The 18,358-nt window shown below is 36.8% G+C and overlaps 1 protein-coding gene across 2 annotated transcripts in view; it reads left to right on the top strand.

Annotated features, from left to right (window-relative positions):
* Nucleotides 1–18,358, top strand: part of RNGTT (RNA guanylyltransferase and 5'-phosphatase) — a 176,327-nt gene that overhangs the window by 45,275 nt on the left and 112,694 nt on the right. For both annotated transcript variants that reach the window (XM_051614993.1, XM_051614994.1), the window contains exons 9-10: nt 739–874; nt 8,400–8,471. In XM_051614993.1, coding sequence (XP_051470953.1) covers nt 739–874; nt 8,400–8,471 — 208 coding nt within the window. The remainder of the gene's footprint in view (nt 1–738; nt 875–8,399; nt 8,472–18,358) is intronic.

The following is an 18,358-nucleotide window of genomic DNA, read 5'->3' on the forward strand; positions in this document are numbered from 1 at the left end:
TTGTTTTTTCTTTCCACATGTTCACTTTTTTTCTCCTCTGTAGAGCAGTCTTCTGTGGGATTAGCACAGAGAGCTCTAAATGGATGACTTGGGCTCCCAAGTACTGTCATAATGTAAATAAATTTTTAGGTAATTCAGATGTCAGCAACTGAACCAAGCTCACAAGTTGCTGGTGATGGTGTAGTGAGCTTTGAGGTGTTCTTTGTATGTAATGTGAGAGGGCTGTACTTTGGTTAGTGTGTTAATTAAAAGAAGCTGAGACTTGGTAATACTACAGTGTTAGGTAACTAGTGATAGGCAGGAAAGGTGTTTCTTTTGAACAAAACTCTGCAGATTTATAACAAATGAAGTTCTGGTTCACTTAATAAAGGAAAAACTGCAGTAAAATATCTTTGAGTGGAATCTAACTGAATTAGCCTCGTGTAGTTCCTGCACCATTAAGTCCTCTGTTATTTTAATAGACTTGCAGGCATCATTATATCTGGACACAGAAACTTACTTTTATATATATTTTCTGAACTTTTATATTTGAAATATTTTCTTTGTGGTAGTTGCATTGAACTACGTTATCTTCTAACCTGAAACAGCAGTTTTAACTTTTTAACTGTAACCAATTCCTAAAATGCTTTTTTTAGAATGTCTGTCGTGACTGTTTTTTTGAGCACTTAATATAAATAAAAATAGTAGAGGTTTAGAGGATATACCTTGAAGTATTATATGTTAATATTGCTTTTGCAGGTACATGATGCTGATTGATGGAAAGAATGAAGTTTATATGATTGATAGAGACAATTCAATTTTTCATGTATCTAATCTGGAATTTCCTTTTCGTAAAGATCTTCGCACACATCTAACAAACACTCTTCTGGATGGGGTAAGGAGCGTACCTGTATAATTAGGGTAACAATTTCAGTACTATTTACTTTTGTTCTGAAACAGGGCTAAGTTTTCAGGCCTGGATCAGTGAATCATGGAATTTCAGGAGCAGTGTGGATTCAGTCACTGGCTGAATGTGGTAATCACTTCATTAAGTAATTTCTTGTCTACAGAATAGCAGTGATAACTGCTCTGGGGGGAGCTGTTTGTCTTTGAAATAAATCAAGGTATTGAGATGGCATTCTCTGAATATGAGAAAATGTTTGAAGAGAGTCTAAACAAATAAATGTAGAACCTTACTCTTGTTACAGCTTTGTATTTTGGTACAGTAAACATGGTCAATTTAATCCAGTTAATGTAAATATTTCTAAAATTTTTTATAGACTTCTGTCAATTGATGTCTTTGCTTCTGTCACCTTTATTGTCGGCTCATCTGAATTATTGACTGATTTAGGAAAGGTTTAGTTACATTTGTTTAGAATATTTCCAAGTTGTCATGCCAATTTAAATTATATAAACTAGCTAATGGATTTTTTAAGCTACTTGTAAAACAAGCTGTAAAACATCTGTATTTGTTGTTTGAAGGCTTGCCTGGAATGTTCTTGGTAAACTTCTCAGAAAAGTAGCTGAAAGCAGAGATTACTCCTTTCTTGACCTTTCTATTTTAGATGAGCAAAAGAACTTCATTATCTCTTACACTAAATACCCATCAATGTAGGTGAAAGCAGTTTCCTATCATGATGTGCACTGAAGACTCTCTGCATTGCTGTCACTCTTGCTTGCTGAAGTACTGAATGTTCGAGATGATCTTCCATACTGTTCTTCTGAAGCCTAATACACTTTTCAGATACAGGAAACTATATTGTCATTGTTAACTTTCCTTCCTGTCTCAGGCCTGTGTTGTCAGTATGTTTGAAATGTTACTTCTGGGAATGATCTGTCTTATTGAACACACATTTACGTGTGAAGCATGTATAAATTGAATCTATGAGGATAATTACTGCAAAGAACGATGTCCTGTCTCAGGGACAGAAGAGCAGATAATGGAATATTTTCCACTACCTCTGCTTCACTGAAAAATTGAGAGCATAATTCAAGAAGTGCCATGCTGTCAGCTTAAAAGTGGTTGCACAAGCTGTCATGTCTGGTAGGAGCCTCTTCAGCCAGGCAGCTTCCTAATGACATACAAAATAATATTCTTAATGAGCTACATTAGGTTCCATACTGTTGAGGTGAAAAGCCTGGTGCTATTTTTTTTTTCTTCTTGCTCTTCATAAGGCTCTTGAGAAAGTAATGACTTACCAGTGTCCATGTGGTGCAGTCCTCTATGTTCTTTAGCGAAACTGCTGTTCTTTTTATTGCATTTCTAAAGATGATTTAGTAAGTGGCTAATATGTACACAGTGGAAGACAGGGATGCACATATACTGGGATATGGATGTGGGACTTGGGAGAGGGGCTCTGATCTGTTGTGTCGTGTTTCCCAGATTTATAGTTTAATTCTCTTAAGAATAAAGGAAGTTGTCTCAGTTACCCAGGGCATGAATTTATAACTTCACTTGATTTCTTGTTTTGTAAATATTTGACTGTTATAGTGCGTTTCTCTACATCCCTTTATTGCCATGAAATTAGACTGTGATTTCCCCTCCACCATAACCCCCCCAGTTTTGTTTGTGACGTGGAAAGCAAAATGACAAGTACTGGTTGAATGAAGTACCTTGAGATAAAACTAAGACTTTTCAATGGATAAATACTTTTAGTACAAATTTTATTTTTTTTCTAGTATAGTCAGTTAAAAAAAAAAAAGCAGTTGGTGGACTATATTTATTTTCAATTCATATTCCTTTCAGCAGGTTTGAGAGGAAAATTTGCCTGTTCTTTGAAGCATCAGAACAGCTTAACTTCATAATATAATATTTGTTTAATGTTTGTGCCAAATGATAATTTCCATGACTGTTCCTTCACTCTGCATATATACATTATTTCTTTCCTTTTTTTTTTTTTTTTAATCCATGAGAAGAAAAATTTGGCTTTTCTTTTTGTTAACACATTTTCTGATCGGTGCTGAAGAGCTGTTGAAGTTAATTCTTTAATTACAGGTTCAAGTAGTTCAGTCGTTCATAGTCAAAGGACGTGATTCTCCCCCTCTGTTCTGCTTCCATGAGAACCCACCTGGAGCACTGTGTCCAGTTCTGGAGCCTCCAACATGGGAAGGATATGGAGATCTTGGAGCAAATCCAGAGGAGGGCCACAAAGATGATCAGAGGGCTGGAGCAGCTCTGCTATGAAGACAGGCTGAGAGAGTTGGGGTTGTTCAGCCTGAAGAAGAAAAGGCTTCAGAGAGACCTTCTACTGGCCTTCCTGTACCTGAAGGGTCTACAGGAAAGCTGGGGAGGGTCTTTTTAGAAGGCCACATAGTGATAGGACAAGGGTTAATGGCTTTAAACTGGAAGAGAGGAGCTTTAGATTGGATATTAGGAGGAAATTCTTGAGTGTGAGGGTGGTGAGCCACTGAGACAGTCTTCCCAGAGGAGTTAGGGATGCATCCCTGAAGGTGTTCAAAGCCGAGCTGGACGGGGCTTTGAGCAACCTGAATTAGTGGGAGGTGTCCCTGCCCGTGCAGGGGGGTTAGAACTAAACGATCTTTAAGGTCCCTTCCAACCCAAACCATTCCATGATGATAGTTGCTGCCCATGAAGTAGCTTTGTCTCAGAGAATGAATGTATAGAATTGCTTTACAGTAATCCTAAAAAGCTTCAGAGAGAAAGCAGACAAAACAGCAATATTGGTGCCATGCAGCAAACCAACTACTGCTGTTAAGAATACAGAAGATGAGATAATTTCCCCTAACTTGGTTTAGAATGACAGTGTATATAAAACTTTCATAACTGCAGTTTCCATGAATTCGGTGATCTATTAACTGGCTTTAAGGCTTCTGGTGTAAGCCTTTCATGTGATTGTCTTTGAGAATTTTAAATGCATGTACAATGCACTTCAGGCTGAAATGACTTGCAAACAGTTCTCACTGTGATCAGTTACCTCTTGGGTGATAAGAGATCTTCTGCAAAACTCCATGCTTATCTCCAGCTTTACAGTTATGATTGTTCTTCTGGCATGGAACGGAATAAATTTTTCTGCAAAGCTCATTATAGCTAATTTGAATATTACCTACAGGTTACTAGTATAATATGTAGTATTCTGTTAGAAGTGAAGTGTTTTACATCCTTTCTGCTCTCTGGGGGAATGCATAGGTTTTGCTTGAGTGTTTTGGCTGTGATGCAAGAAAGCTAATTAATTATTTTCAGGAACTTTCTTGGCATTCTGCTTAGCTTTGGAACAGTTGAGTACAAAATGCAGAGGCATTCTTAGGCTTGAAATACTTTTCATAATACTGATAACATTTTTGTGCATATTTTTTTTTATATATAATACATTGTTCACACTCAAAGACTTAGCAGGGGCAAGGACTCCAAAAGTAGAGAGTGAGATTGAGATTGATTTATGTTTTTGTATCAGTACAGACCTCACTTTTTTGTAAGCTCTCCCAGGAATAGCATGATTTACAGGTTTTTGAGTTTGCAAAGGCTGCCACTTTGTGCAAAATAGATACATTAAAAAATGAAAAAAAAAAGCCCTTTTCATTCCTGAAATACAACAGGGCCTAGAAGAGTGTTGAAGGTAAATGGACAAAGGAAAGGGAAGGCACAGGAGGGAAAGTCAAAAAAGAGATATGTGATTAGATCTGATTTCATACTCTTTGTCAACAAAAACATACATTCTGCAACTGGCTAGAAAAATGAGACCCTTTGCTCTGTGATTAAATTTTAGATTATTTTAAGTCAAAGTTGCTTGCTAGATGTGTGATTCAAGGAAAAAAGAAAAAGTCCAGGAGTTGTGAGTCCAGCACTGTTCTTTTGGTATTTGTCCAGCTAAAAGCTCTTAGCACAGTTGCTGTTTCTAATAAGTGGTGAAGCTACGCTCTGCAGCACCAGAAGATTAAGAAAAGGAGATTAACACCAGGGCAGTTTTGCCAGATTACATCACAGAAACTGGCCATTGAACCTTGTTCTGCAAGACCACGGGTTAAACTAATACCTAAACTAGCAATGGGCAAAGGAAAAGGTCATACTTACTAGCAGTGGTAATTTTAAAAGACACCATAGTGGCTGTAAATCTATGTGGGGTCTAGGAAAGGAAATGCATGGATGCAGGTGTGTCTTAGGGATACTTTTGTGTTGTATTATCATGCCATATGAGTGGTTTTGGGTTTAAGTTTTTAGTTATCTAAATTTGCCTTACCAGATCAGAATGAGTGAGTTTGAATGTGATCGGTTTCTCAAATACTACATTTTCCCAGCCATTTATGAACTTGCCTTTGAGGGCTATTCCCTGAAGTATTTTTCAATTCTCATAATTTCAAGGAAGATTCTGAAATCAGACTGTTAAATAACAATGTGTTAGAGTGTTTCTGATCTGAATCATTCTTATGATCACGTTACAGCTTTTGCCTTATGACAGTTGCACTGGTGTAACTAATGGCGCAGTGAATGTTGTCATGATGGAGATGAGCAGCACAGGAATTTGTCATCTTTACTGCAAAGACATATTGTGCTGTTGTTTATTTGCTCTGGTAACTGGGATTTCAGTCAGGATGTGAAAAGTGAACAATATGCAGGGGAGGAAGGAAAGAAGTGAAGATGTGAGGAAAGAGGGTAGTTGGGTCAGTAATAGGGTCAAAAAGGTTTATATGTGTCTGAAGGAGGGAAAAACTTTCTTTATAAAATTCTGTGTTAAAACCGAACATTCCAGAGAGGTTTTAAAAATAATCCTCGGTCTTTTTGGCTGTATTTAATAGTTCTTCTTAAACTTAATATCCAGAAATTCCAATTTTGAAAATTAGGCATCAAATCTTGTAATGCTAGGCATTGAAATATTTTCAGGGTTTTGCATATAAATCCTAGCTTTGCATCAAAGCTGAGTCTCTGAATATGCATGCTGAGGAAATGAGTTCTCATACCTTGAATGTATGTTCAGTTAAATGTATTTAAAAAAAATTGTTTCACTTACTAATACAGTTAGAACTTCAAAGAAAGATGGTAGCATTCTTTTGTTTCAGTTTTACTTTGTTATTCATTGCACCTGCTAAGTATCAGGAATTCTGGGTAGGGTTATTTCATTTGTGTCTTTACACACTCTTCCAAGTTTGAACAACATGCCTTCGTTCTGTCTTAGGATGTGTGTGCCTACTCCATGTGTTCTTGCTGTTAGTTATAAAATTTATTGTCAAGGAATGCATTGCAGCATTTCATCTGCTATTCCTTTGACAGCTCACTGGTGTCTTACCTATATATTGGGAAGAAGCAGAATGGCATCGTTACATCACTTGTATGCAGACCTGTTGCAAATGTTATGTGGCTGTATCTGTGACTAAAGGATTTTCAGAGTTAAGAATAAGATACTATAATGTTACAAAGGAATATTTTTTACTCATTGAATTGTTATTTTTTTTAATGATGTTTAAAGATGTGTAAGATCACTACAGGTAGTTAATCACAACACCTATGACTGCTCTATTTTGCTGTGAAAGCACCATCTCCTTCTCAGTCTTTTGTTCACAGAAGATGAGATTCCAAAATATTAAGTAGACAACTTGTAATTCCCATTGTTTTTTTTGAGAACAGGTTCATGTCTTTTAATTTAGTTTTAAAGGCTTCAAGCTTTGTGTTTGCTTTGAAACAAATTAGTGTTTTTACAGCTGCTTACTTATTTTTGAAAGCCAAATGTGATTAAATACTAGATGCAATTTGAGAAGCTTGGTATGTGTACAGACTGAAAATCAGTCTTAGATTGAGACTCTTGTTTGGGTTGTTTGGGTTTTTTTTGTTGTAAAGCATAAAAATGCTACTGGCTTGGCAAGAAGCAAACTCAACAAAATTGTGTCGATGTAAGATTCTCTTTTGGAATAATTCTTGAGCTCACGATTTTGTTTTAACTTGTTGAACTATTTTCACCTTTTCCAGTTGTTTTGTCTTGCATGTGTGAATTAGGCATTTAATCTTGATATTGGCAGCAAAAAAGCATTGGTTGATAGAACTTAACTTCCTAGCCAAGAATTGGGTGAGGGTGGGGGGGCAGGGATAAGACTGATTGCATTTAGAGAAGTGAATATTTCAAAGTTGTCTCTGAGAAAGATCTACCAGTTGGTTGATTATCACCATTTTTAGTCATGACTTATTTATATGAAGCTAAATATTTTTATTAGTTTAAAAAACCAAACTAATAAACTATGCCTAATTCATATCATAGGAGGCCAAAAGCTTCCAACTCATGGGAGTTAAAGGTGTAAGCACCTGCATGTAAGATGTATATATTTTTGTATATACCGTTAAGTTTAGGAAACACATTTTTATTTGGGTGTTGATGATAGTCTTTCTTCTAGCTGACAGATTTTCAAGTTGATTTACCAGTATATACTAAATGTTAACTAATTTCATGTGATGCAGATAGTATCTGAGATACTACTGAGATCCCGTTTGAGGGAACCGTACTGTTTAGTCACAACGCAGCGTTCAAGCAAATTGCAGTTGTCACTGCTGCCTGGGACACTGTTAATTTGAAAAGATCCAACCTGAGCATAGAAAATTGATCATAGAGCTATAGAATAATTTGGGTTAGAAGGGACCTTAAAGATCATCTAGTTCCAACCCCCCTGCCATGGACAGGGACACCTCCTACTAGACCATGTTGTTTGAAGCCCCATTCAACCTGGCCTTGAGCACTTCCAGGGATGGAGCATCCAAAACTGTGGCCACCTGTTCCAGTGTTTCATCACCCGCACACTGAAGAATTTCTTCCTAATGTATCCTAAATCTCCCTTCTTCTAGTTTACAGCCATTCCCCCTCATCCTATCACTCCATGCCCTTAGAAAATGCCCCTCCCCAGCTTTCTTGTAGCTCCTTCAGGTTCTGGAAGGCTGGTATAAGGTCTCCCTGGAGCCTTCTCTTCTCCAGACTGAACAGCTTCAACTCTCTCAGCCTGTCTTCAGAGGAGAGGTGCTCCAGCCCTTGGATCATCTTTGTGGCCCTTCTCTGGACTCAGTCCAGAGCAATGTTAATGCTTGTTCTTTACGTCCTTGCTTTTGTACTTCCTGCTGTTGGCAAGGTTTCCAAAAGTGCTTGTTAACTTAGGGTCACAGTTCTTACTGAGATTTCTAAACACAACTTATTGGATCAAGAAAGGTAGTGATTTTGAACGTTGGGGGGGAAACTAATGTATAAATGCTGCACATCAGAATGTGGAGCCATAGTACAGCTTCCTGCTTTCCTATATAATGCTCCATCAGAGACATTTAAGACCATAATGACATTTTTTTCATCCTGATTTATTGTAAAATCTTTTTGATAATAAAGATGTGGCTGGTGTTTAGTTTTGTCACATCTATAGGTATATGCACTAAGTATAAATGTGTTGACATTTTTCTATGGTCATGAAATAAATGTAAATTTCTTCTCTTTTCTTTTAAGGAAATGATCATCGACAAGGTTAATGGGCAGGTAGTCCCTCGGTACTTGATATATGACATTATTAAGTTTAATGTAAGTACTTTTGGTTTTATTACTTTTATCATTAGCTATTAATTCTCATTTCTGTTTTAATCTTATTTGTATGAGTAAGAGCTTCAGAGAAAATATACACACCAAAAGCGTTTGGGTATTTTGTAGCTTGATAACAAGCAACGCATCAGAATTAAAACTGAAAGCAGCCTTATAATAGAAGTTGATTTATTTGACCTGCTCAATAAAAGATGGTGGTTGGAAACAGTTTTCTAAAGAGTACTGCAAAGTTTCCCATTTCTAAAGCATGTTTGAACAATCTAGGCAGTGAAGCTGAGAAGTCATAGAAAAGTTAGCCTGTAAGTGGTGTGTTTGTTACCAGAGCATCATAGTGCTCCTTGTTTAGGCTGCTCCATCACCTCTCCCTCAAATTTGTCTTTAAACCAGGCAGCTGGTCCTCTGTTAAGTCCTCGAGAGTTGGTGCTTCTATTTACACTGGCTGTAAGACAAATATATAAAAAAGAAATGTATTGTGGCAGTTGTGGAAAGAAGAAGCCTTTGTTGACAGCTGGGAATAAAGTCTTTGTGGTCACAAGAAAGAACAATTGAAAAGTAAAGAAAATGAGAAACTTTCTTTAAAGCAGCGTTCAAATATGGTAAAGATTTGAATGTTACCAAAGGGATCTTCTATGTTACCTTTTCATAGATATTGTAAAATTATTAATTACTGTATTTTCCCCAAACAGTCACGATTTACGTAAAATTTGAAGTTAGTCAGGAGTCTTTTTGCAGGATCTTCTGCTGAAGCTTATTTGAAGAACTAAACTTGACCACGTGTTCGACTTGTTAGACCTTAGTATGAAAGAAATTTTCTTGTGATGTCTCCATTATGTCTAATGAACAGAAAATATCCTCCACGAAGGATCAGCTTAACCATATATATATCTTTTCAAAACAATATTTAAAATAGTTTTGTGAACACAGAAATGTTACTGGTTTTGGTTGGAACACAGTTAATGTTCTTCATAGTAGCTAGCATGAGGCTGTGTTTTGCATTTGTGCTGGAAAGTGTTGATGATACAGGGATGTTTTAGTTATTGCTGTGCTGTGCCTTTTCTGCTTCTCACAGCACCCAGTGAGATGCACAGAAGTTGGGAGGGGACACAGCTGGGACAGCTGACCCCAGCTGATGAAAGGGACATTCTAGGCCGTAAGATATGGTCAGCAATGGAAGCTGAGGGAAGCAGGAGAAGGGAGGATGTTCGGAGTGATCGTGTTTGTGTTTCCAAGTAACCAATGAAAATACACGATGGAGCCTCACTTTCCTGAGACAGGCTGAACACCTGCCTGCTGCTGGGAAGTAGAGAATGAAGTCCTTACTTTACTTTGTTTCTATTCACGGTTTTTGCTTTACCTGTGAAACTGTCTTTATCACAGCCTATATATCTTCTCCCTTCTACCTTTTCCATTCTGTTCCCCCATTCCACTCTAGGGGCAGCGTGAGGCTTAGCTACCTACTGTACTTAAATCACAGCAATGTGTTAAATTTAGTCACTAGACCTGTGACTAAATAGCCCATGAAAAAACACTCTAGTATCTGTTAATGCTTCTGGAAAAACAAAATTATGGTTTCAGTGTTCCCAACAGGACAAACAATATTACTAAAGCACAGTGCATTTCAGTCTTCCTAAACTACCTCTGATTCTTCCAGACCTGAGTAAGATACTACTCAGCTTGAGTAAGCCACTCACTGTAAGTGGGAATTGCAAATGCAGGCATGGTACTCAGTCACAAAAGATTCCTTTGGTATTTTTGAACTTCAGTCATGCTGTGACTTAAGACAGCTGCTTTTAAAAGTAATAGTTTGTGGGTGATGCATGTTAGATTAAATTCATTTCAATTCTACATCTGGATGAACTTTTCTTTAACCTTTTCTGAAAAGTAGATGTCAGATTCCTGGACCCCTCCTATGATTAGCACTTTTCAGGAAAACTCCGTGTAGACTGCTGAAAAGCACAGTCTTCTAAAACCACCCATGGTTCTAATTTTTCCTTTACATTTTTTACTTGTTCCTTCACCTGTGATTCTGTGTTTATTTATCTTAATGTCTTCCCTTGTCTCTTTTCTCACTTGATGTCTAACCTGCTATTCGCTGCTGCTACTCACTTTGAAAAATAACTGTAAGGTAATAAGTGCACAGTCTCCTCCTTCCCTCAGTTTGGGATCTGCATGTGTTGTCCTAGTAAAATGACACTTTCCAAAAGTCATAATTATTTTGGTGAAACATTTTTTGGGGTGGGAAGGAAGGAAAATAATTTGTAGCAAAGTGTACAGAGTTAACATGAAGAATCCCCCTTGACAAACAGGAAAAATGATGAGAGGGTTTCCAGAGGATTGTTAAGGTTTGGGAGAAGACTGCTTTTTAGCAGGGCTGTAAGTGCTTTAAACCTTGTTTGAGGGTTTGTTTTTTTTGTTGGTTTGTGTTTTAAATGCACTGGGAATGAGAGAGAGTTAGTTACTACATAATGTATTTTAATGTCAAGGGTAAATTAAGATAACTGTTATCAGTATGAGTACAATCAGGGCTTCAACTGCGACAGGTCATTAGCAGTGGTCCTACTACAGAGGTTAAAAATCACAGTGGTTTATAGGCTAAGTTTAGAAGCTTAATTACAAAAATGGGCACCTGAGGATGTCTGGCTTGGCAAAAAATCCCAACCAAACAACAAACAACCCAAACCAACCTGATGGGCAGCTATATGGGGTGCTCTGGAATTCAGCATTGCTCTTTTTGAAAGTCTTGTCTTCTGAAGGTGAAGGATGGAGTTGCTGTACTCAGTGTCCCTCTTGTAAGTTACAAGATGTCCCTCACATCCCCGTCTCATCCTCCAGTGACTCAGCAGACTCTGCTGTTCGAGATGTGACATTGCAGCTTGGGAAATCTGAACACAAACCCTGTTGGTGAACACCTTTGCTCAGGCAAACCTCATGTTTTAGTCAAGTCTAGTGAGCTAGAGGTATTTTCAACTGATTCTCAAATGTTCAACCTATTTTGCTTGCACACCATCCCATACTAGCTAAGCATTACAAAGTTTTCTGGCTTTGTCAGAATATTCTAAAATATTGCATTCGCAATTGCCATATGAAGTCCCAAAGGCTTAAGTGCACTATTAATACTCCTGAGGATTTGTGAGTTACAACAAATCCATCATTAAAACAAATATACAGGACTTAATACTAAAATAAGGAAGTATATCTCACTGTAAATACATAGTGCATTCTGAAAAACTATGTCAACTTGTGCCCCTCAGGATGACTGTAAATTGTGCAGTGAAAGCTGTTAATATATATACAGAGAAATAATGGAATTATGTTTTAGATAACAGTAAAATAATGTCATATAATTACAAATTTTCAAGTGTGATTTACTGTAATGTCATTTTGAACTATCCTCAGTATATTTGGCCAACATTATTGTCATGCTTCAAAATTACAGGGTGCTCCATTCTTGTGTTTACTTTAGTTCTTAATTATCTTGGTTTGGACAGGGCAACCTTTGTTCTATGCCATATTTCTCTGGCTTTTAACAAGGGGACATGCAAGACTGAAGACTAATACCTACATGAAGCCCAAAATGCTTAGCCTGGCATCTCTGTGTCTAAGGTAACCAAACACTGAAGAGGTTACATTTATTCTTAAAGCTGTGTGCTTAAAGTTTTAGCCCAAAAAACAGATCCTGAACTATAAATAGTTCTGTTCAGTTTGTCCTTCCAGTTCTGGCATTTGAAAGTTAAGAGAGCAACGTCAATCTGAGATTTAAGTGAAGCATTGGTCTCCTAGTTCATTTTATGTACAATACTGTGATTCTGGGACAACATGGAATTGCAGAGCTGAGTGTCTCAGTACATAATGGGATCTTCCTTCAGACTTAGGTTTTTACCTGAGCATGACTCAGAGGAGATAAGGAAGTCACCTTAAACAAGGGTTATGTGTTCATCAGGAGAGAGTGGTAACAGAAACTCAACAGTTAGAAGAGGCTATAGAAACAGATGAAAGAGAATAGTAAGGGACAAAAATGAGAGAAACTGAAGTGGGTAAAGACCTGCCTTTAATAAATTTTAATCCACATTGTTACCAGTGATGCGTACTGTTATTTAGCTTTTTGGTTTTGCAGTGGTGTATTGGGAACAAGCTTCAGGAGACTTCTAGAAAGAACCAAGGAAACTAAGAATAGATGGATTGAAATATGTAGTGTGTATTTGGCTCTAGATGTCAACACAGGAAAAGTCTTAGGAAGAAGGAAAAATACAAATTGAGTTTTGGTGATTGAGAGAGGCCTATACTGGAGTTCTGAGGGAAAACATTTAAGTAATCTATCTTTGCTGTCTCTTCCCATCATAAATTTTGTATTGCGTTCTGGTGTTTATCACCTATAGCTTCTACAAAAGTCAGTCTTCAGGGATGCTGATGGAACCTTCTGATTTAGTTTCTTTTTAGTCACTGTTTCTGTGACATCTAACTTCCAGAAGTTTGTGGTAGTGTGTCTCATTGTGTTACAGAAGATGCCTATGTCAGGAAAAACAAGTTATTCTTGAGGAGATTAAAAAAAGGTCTTTTTTGTTATCATCTTCTTCAGTTTAATCATGATGTTGATTATTACTACTAATAGCACCTCAAAAGATGACGTTGCTGTGTCACTGCTTTAATCTCACGTGCTAAAATGACATTCATAGAAAGAAAGTTATGTGCAAGTGAAATAAACTCACTTTTCTACCTCAGATCTTTGAGGAAACCCAGAGCAATCCCTGCTTTTTCTTTTCTGCTTCACTTGGTTCTTTCTATAGAGAAAAACTCAGAATACATAAAATCACCTCTCAAAGCCTATCCTGAGAGGCTCCATACAAGTATTTTAACAAATAGATCTGCAGGGGTACTTAGTGTAACAGAAGAAGCTCACAACAGAATAATTAACAGTCCCAGAAGCAAATACAAGTAGATCCAAATCCATGTTAATCAGAAACAATCCATAAAAGAATGTCTTAATTTTCCAGTTATCTTTGAGTCAACTCTTTCTGAGAAGCCCTGCTTTGAGAAGCTTTTTCTTAAATTCTATCCATTAACCATGTATAGATGTATAGACACAAAACTTAAGCAACTTTGTTTTCCTTAGTTAAGTAATAAAAAGAAACACTGGCATAACGTAGGATCTAATTAATGCATTCTTAGCAAAGATGCTGAAAATGAATAGTACTTTCATTTTCCTTTTTAACCCTGACCTTTAAATTTTTAAACTAGCCAAGTTTTCATGAGAAGATTGCAATGGTAAGAGTAGAGTGAATGCTTGAAAAAGAATAATTATTTTAATGTTGAGAAAGGAGATAGAATTTTTATTAAATTTCCTAATACTCTGTGCATTAAGTCAAGAGCAAGATTTCTTTGGTTGTCACTATGCACAACAATGCTGTAGCTATTAGATAAAATTTGTCATTGTAAACATATGCTGATCATAAAATCCTGCCCACAGCCAGTGTGATCATTGAATTAATACATGTGGTTTTTTTTTTCAAACCCTGTAAATTATTACCATGTTTTACTTTTCCCTTACAAGCCTAATTATAAAGTGATGTAAAGCCCACAGTACATGCTGTCTCTCATTAGCCCATGAACATTATCTTCAAAATAGACCATGCAGATTTTGAAGGCACAATTCAGAGATGCAGGTGTTGAATTGCACCTTTTATGTTTACAAATGCAGCTGGCTGTCAGTGACCCTTCTGCTCTTAGTTTTAATTCTGGGGTTGTTTCTCAAATGGTATAATCTCAAAATACAGATTTTAAGTGCTTATGTTACTAGTAGGACCCTGGAAAATGAGGATGCCATGCATGTGTTTACTTTTGCACCCTTTCTGTTACTTCTTGTGGAGATGTACCTGACAAGTGCCCAAATGTTTGCAGTAGTGCTCTTACTGTGTGTCATGTTCTCAGTATCTGTATATATCACTTCATTCTATCATGACTCACAGGCATCAGGTAAATGAAAAATCCAATCACTTGGATCTCACTTTGCTTTCTGGTGGTACACTTGGACGAATATATTAAGATTGTAGCTTCGCTGCTCTGACACTGTAATTCCACAGCCTCTCTGCTGTCTCCAAATCCCTTGCTTGAATTTGTGAGGTTACACAGCTGCTGGCACCAATGCTTCCTCCTCCTCCTCCCGTCTTTATAATGCAGTTTACTGAGAGCAGAGACGACTTGACCAGGTAATACATCTTGGTATATGAATAGAGTGGCATTACAGAATAGGGAAGGTAACAAAAGGTGGACTAGGAGATCAACACAGTGATGAACAGATCAACACAGTGATGAGGGAGAAGCTTTTGGGTCTGTGGAGATGGATGGACAGAAATGCATCTTAGGTAGTGACTTTAAAACAGTCTTTCTTGCCTTATTCCCCTTCCCTGTCTTTTATTCATAACTGAACACCTAACTTGTATGTTTGAGCAGCAAAGTTTGCAAATCTCCTTACCTATTCAGTAAACTTCTAAATGCAAAATGTGTGTTTTCTGTTGCTCCTTGTGCTTGAGAAGAGTTCGTATGCAAAGGTAGCACTTTCATGCATTTTTACATCTCTCTTGCTATGATGCCTACAAAAAGTAAATTATTGCTGAAGCATGATAACTAGTACCTGCTGATCAGCATATCTTTGGTGTTTTTGTGTTTTTAATTATACATTTTTTCATCTAGTAAGTTGCTTGATGTTGGGGAGCATTCTTTAGCATTGTAATTAATTTGAAGGCTGAGTTTTTACTTGCTGGTTGGATTGTGTGAAAAAATACATCTGCTTTCTTTGTTTCCCTTGCATCTCTGAGTTAGAGCCTCCTTTTACCAGCCCAGGGGGCACTATGGATCACAGTGAAGGTGTTTTGTTTTTCACATTTGCCAAAATAGAGAATGCTTAATGGGATATTACCTAAAAGCAAAGGGAGTGTATTTAATTTTGGCATGTCTTGTTTTATTGCCCAAAGGTGTTTCCAAACCTTAAGATGAAGCATGTCCCATGAGAACCTTTTTGAATGGCAGATTATCACTAGTATAATTGTCAGGGGAAGAGGCTAAAAGTATTGATCCTGGAAGAGAAATATATGGACAAGTAGTTTGCCAAGAACATCTCTAGAGGTTGCCATGATGTTAAATTCTTTATACATTTTCTGGTTTTCAGGTTCTGTAAGTTTGACTGGCTTATTCTGATGTGACACTTCTTCAGCAAACCATAAAACCCACTTTAAAAGACACAAAGTGAGACCTGAAAGTTTAAGTTGCATTGTAAATGAAAATAACTCTGAAATAACTCAAACCACGTACAATTCAGAGAATAAAGTCCACAGACAAATTTTTGTTCTTAGAAGATCTCTTTGAAGAGATTTTATCAATATTTTTACTAAACAGTTTTCAGCATCTTGCATTTTTAGCGTTAAAATTACTCATTTTTTATTTGCAATATTTTTTCTCTCATCTCGTGCTAGGAATTGTAGCATATGATTAAATAGAAAAACTGTCTCCCTCAGCTTGCACTAGGGACTATGCACTAGCATAATCACTCCTATAGGAGCTGCCAAGTGGACTTAAACCCAACTTCTGTCTCAGAGAGTTATTCAGAGCTCTGAAGAATCTGGCAGTAATGCAAAAAGCTTTACAGGGAGGCAGGTTTTCCAGTTGCATTATCACATCTTATTTCATGAGTGCTGGGAATGAAGTCTTAACACAGAGGTGTTTTTTTCCAGTGTATTTCTAAACAGGAAAAACTATAGGCAAAATAGGATGGTTGGGTGAAAACCATATGGAAACAGTAGGCGTGCGTTCAAATGTTGTCACATCTTATTTCCCTAACTTAGTTTTAATTTCTCCTTTTCTACAATTAATCTAGCTGTAATATTTCACTTCTCCTGTTTCACATCTTTTCTTGTTTATAAGGGAAAGAAGAAAAAAAAAAAAATTAGAGTTAATCAAAGAGATATGCCAAATTTAAAATAACTATAATTCAAGATAGGTCTTATGAAGGTAAAAGTAGAACCTCTCTAATATTTTCTTTTCCATGGCTAGTATGTTTGCATAACTGTTATGGTCTAGGAGAGAGTAGGAAGGCTGTATTTTCATGCTTTTTTGAATATTTCTCTTATTTAAAAGTAATATGAGGGAAAAATAACACTTTTCTTTTGAAATTAGTATAATAGTAGTTAATCAGTATTTCTTACTTATAAGGTAACAGTGCACACAATGAACTGTGTATCTTAAAGATAGATTATGTACTGAAGTTACATATCTTTTACAAGTCTTCAGAAGTATGACATCTATTACAAGCAGACACTTCACTTTAGATCTCTCATGGCTTATGAAAGGTGGGTAGTGTTTGTGAATCAGGACCGATGGTAACTCTTTTTCCCCCCCCTTCATTTCTCTTTCTGCAGTACACACTGTAATAGTCTTATTTTAAATACAACAAATTGGTTTATATTCTAAAAACAATCAGTGCCACAATCTTTTCAAGAATGAAATGCCCTAAATAGTGTCTTTAGCATATAGGAATTTTCCTATGGTTCTTAATTCACTGGAGTGATAATTCTTTTTTATAAAGACAGTCCTGGTAAAATCCAGGAAATAGCTAACTATTATTATGAAGAGTCACTGTGAATGGCTGGTAGAAAGGAAGAGAGTTTGAGGAGAGTAGAAGCAGAAAATACTGACTGGACCATCTACTACCTGTTGCAGTAAAGGTGAGGATGCCTCCATACAACGTGCAGCATCAGCACGAGGGAAATCAGTTGGAACAAGCAGAAGTAGTAAAGCCTTGTGTTCAACACTTGACTTTGCAGGTAGCCTAAATTCACTGCAAAATAAATTATTTAATTTTGTATTCCTCTGGGAGAACCACATTCAGTCTTTTTGTTTGTAAATACTTGATGATGATGATGGCAAATCTGTTTTATAGTTCTGGTTAATTAGAATTATGACTCTTGCTTCTGTAATTAAAAATGGGAAGTTCATCTGCTCCTCAGATTACTTGAGGGGAGACAGCCAGTCTAGACAGAACATAATTCCTTTTGGTTTTAATCATTTACATGCTAGTAAAATCCCCTGATTGGGTTTTGTTTTTGAAGGCTCAGAAAGATTTATAACGATCCTAAGTGAAGCCACTGTACATGCAGTCAAACAATGAATTGGACTGGCTTGTCTGTGCTCCCAAAATAGCAGCTACTAAGCTTTCCGTGCCTAACTGGAGCTTTGTTTTCAAAAGAGGGGGCTTAGGTGTTCATCCATAGTAGTATCCCATTTCCATAAGTCTGCTGCTGTATTGCACAATGTCAATGGTGAGAATCATCATTCAGTCACTCAAACTGATTGTAAATATTCTGCCCTACATGTGTTACCTTTGTGCTGGTGAAGCAAACATCTCAGCCCCTTGTAGTTGAAAGGTTTTACTGTTTTTATCTTGAATTTGTATTCTGTCTTGAGCAGTTCAAGGTGGATAAGAGTGAGGAAGGGAGCAATGCTTGTAGTACAGTCTACTTTTTCTGTTTTGATCTTGTCTGTTTAGTCAGTTTTGACAGTCCTGCTATTTAGTTCAAGTTACGTTTGGTAGTAAAAAAATAGTGTGGAGCTGTATTTATATTTTCTGTTAGGCCTTGACATTAATTCATGGGCTACAAGCTCCATTGCTGATTTATATGTGTTTGAATTTATTTTCAGTGGTGTGTTTGGGTTCTTTTAAGAAATACAAGTAATTTAATGCATGTCGTAAGCAATTTTTTAATAGGTCTGATTCCTCAAATTTTTTTCATTCTGTGGTAAATCAAAGTGAAATTCCATTGAATAAGATGACAACATATAAATAGTAATTATGATCTGCAGCACAGTGGTTGAATTGTTGC

Source organism: Apus apus, chromosome 3 (genome assembly GCF_020740795.1).
Source record: "Apus apus isolate bApuApu2 chromosome 3, bApuApu2.pri.cur, whole genome shotgun sequence".
NCBI classification, from domain to species: domain Eukaryota; kingdom Metazoa; phylum Chordata; class Aves; order Apodiformes; family Apodidae; genus Apus; species Apus apus.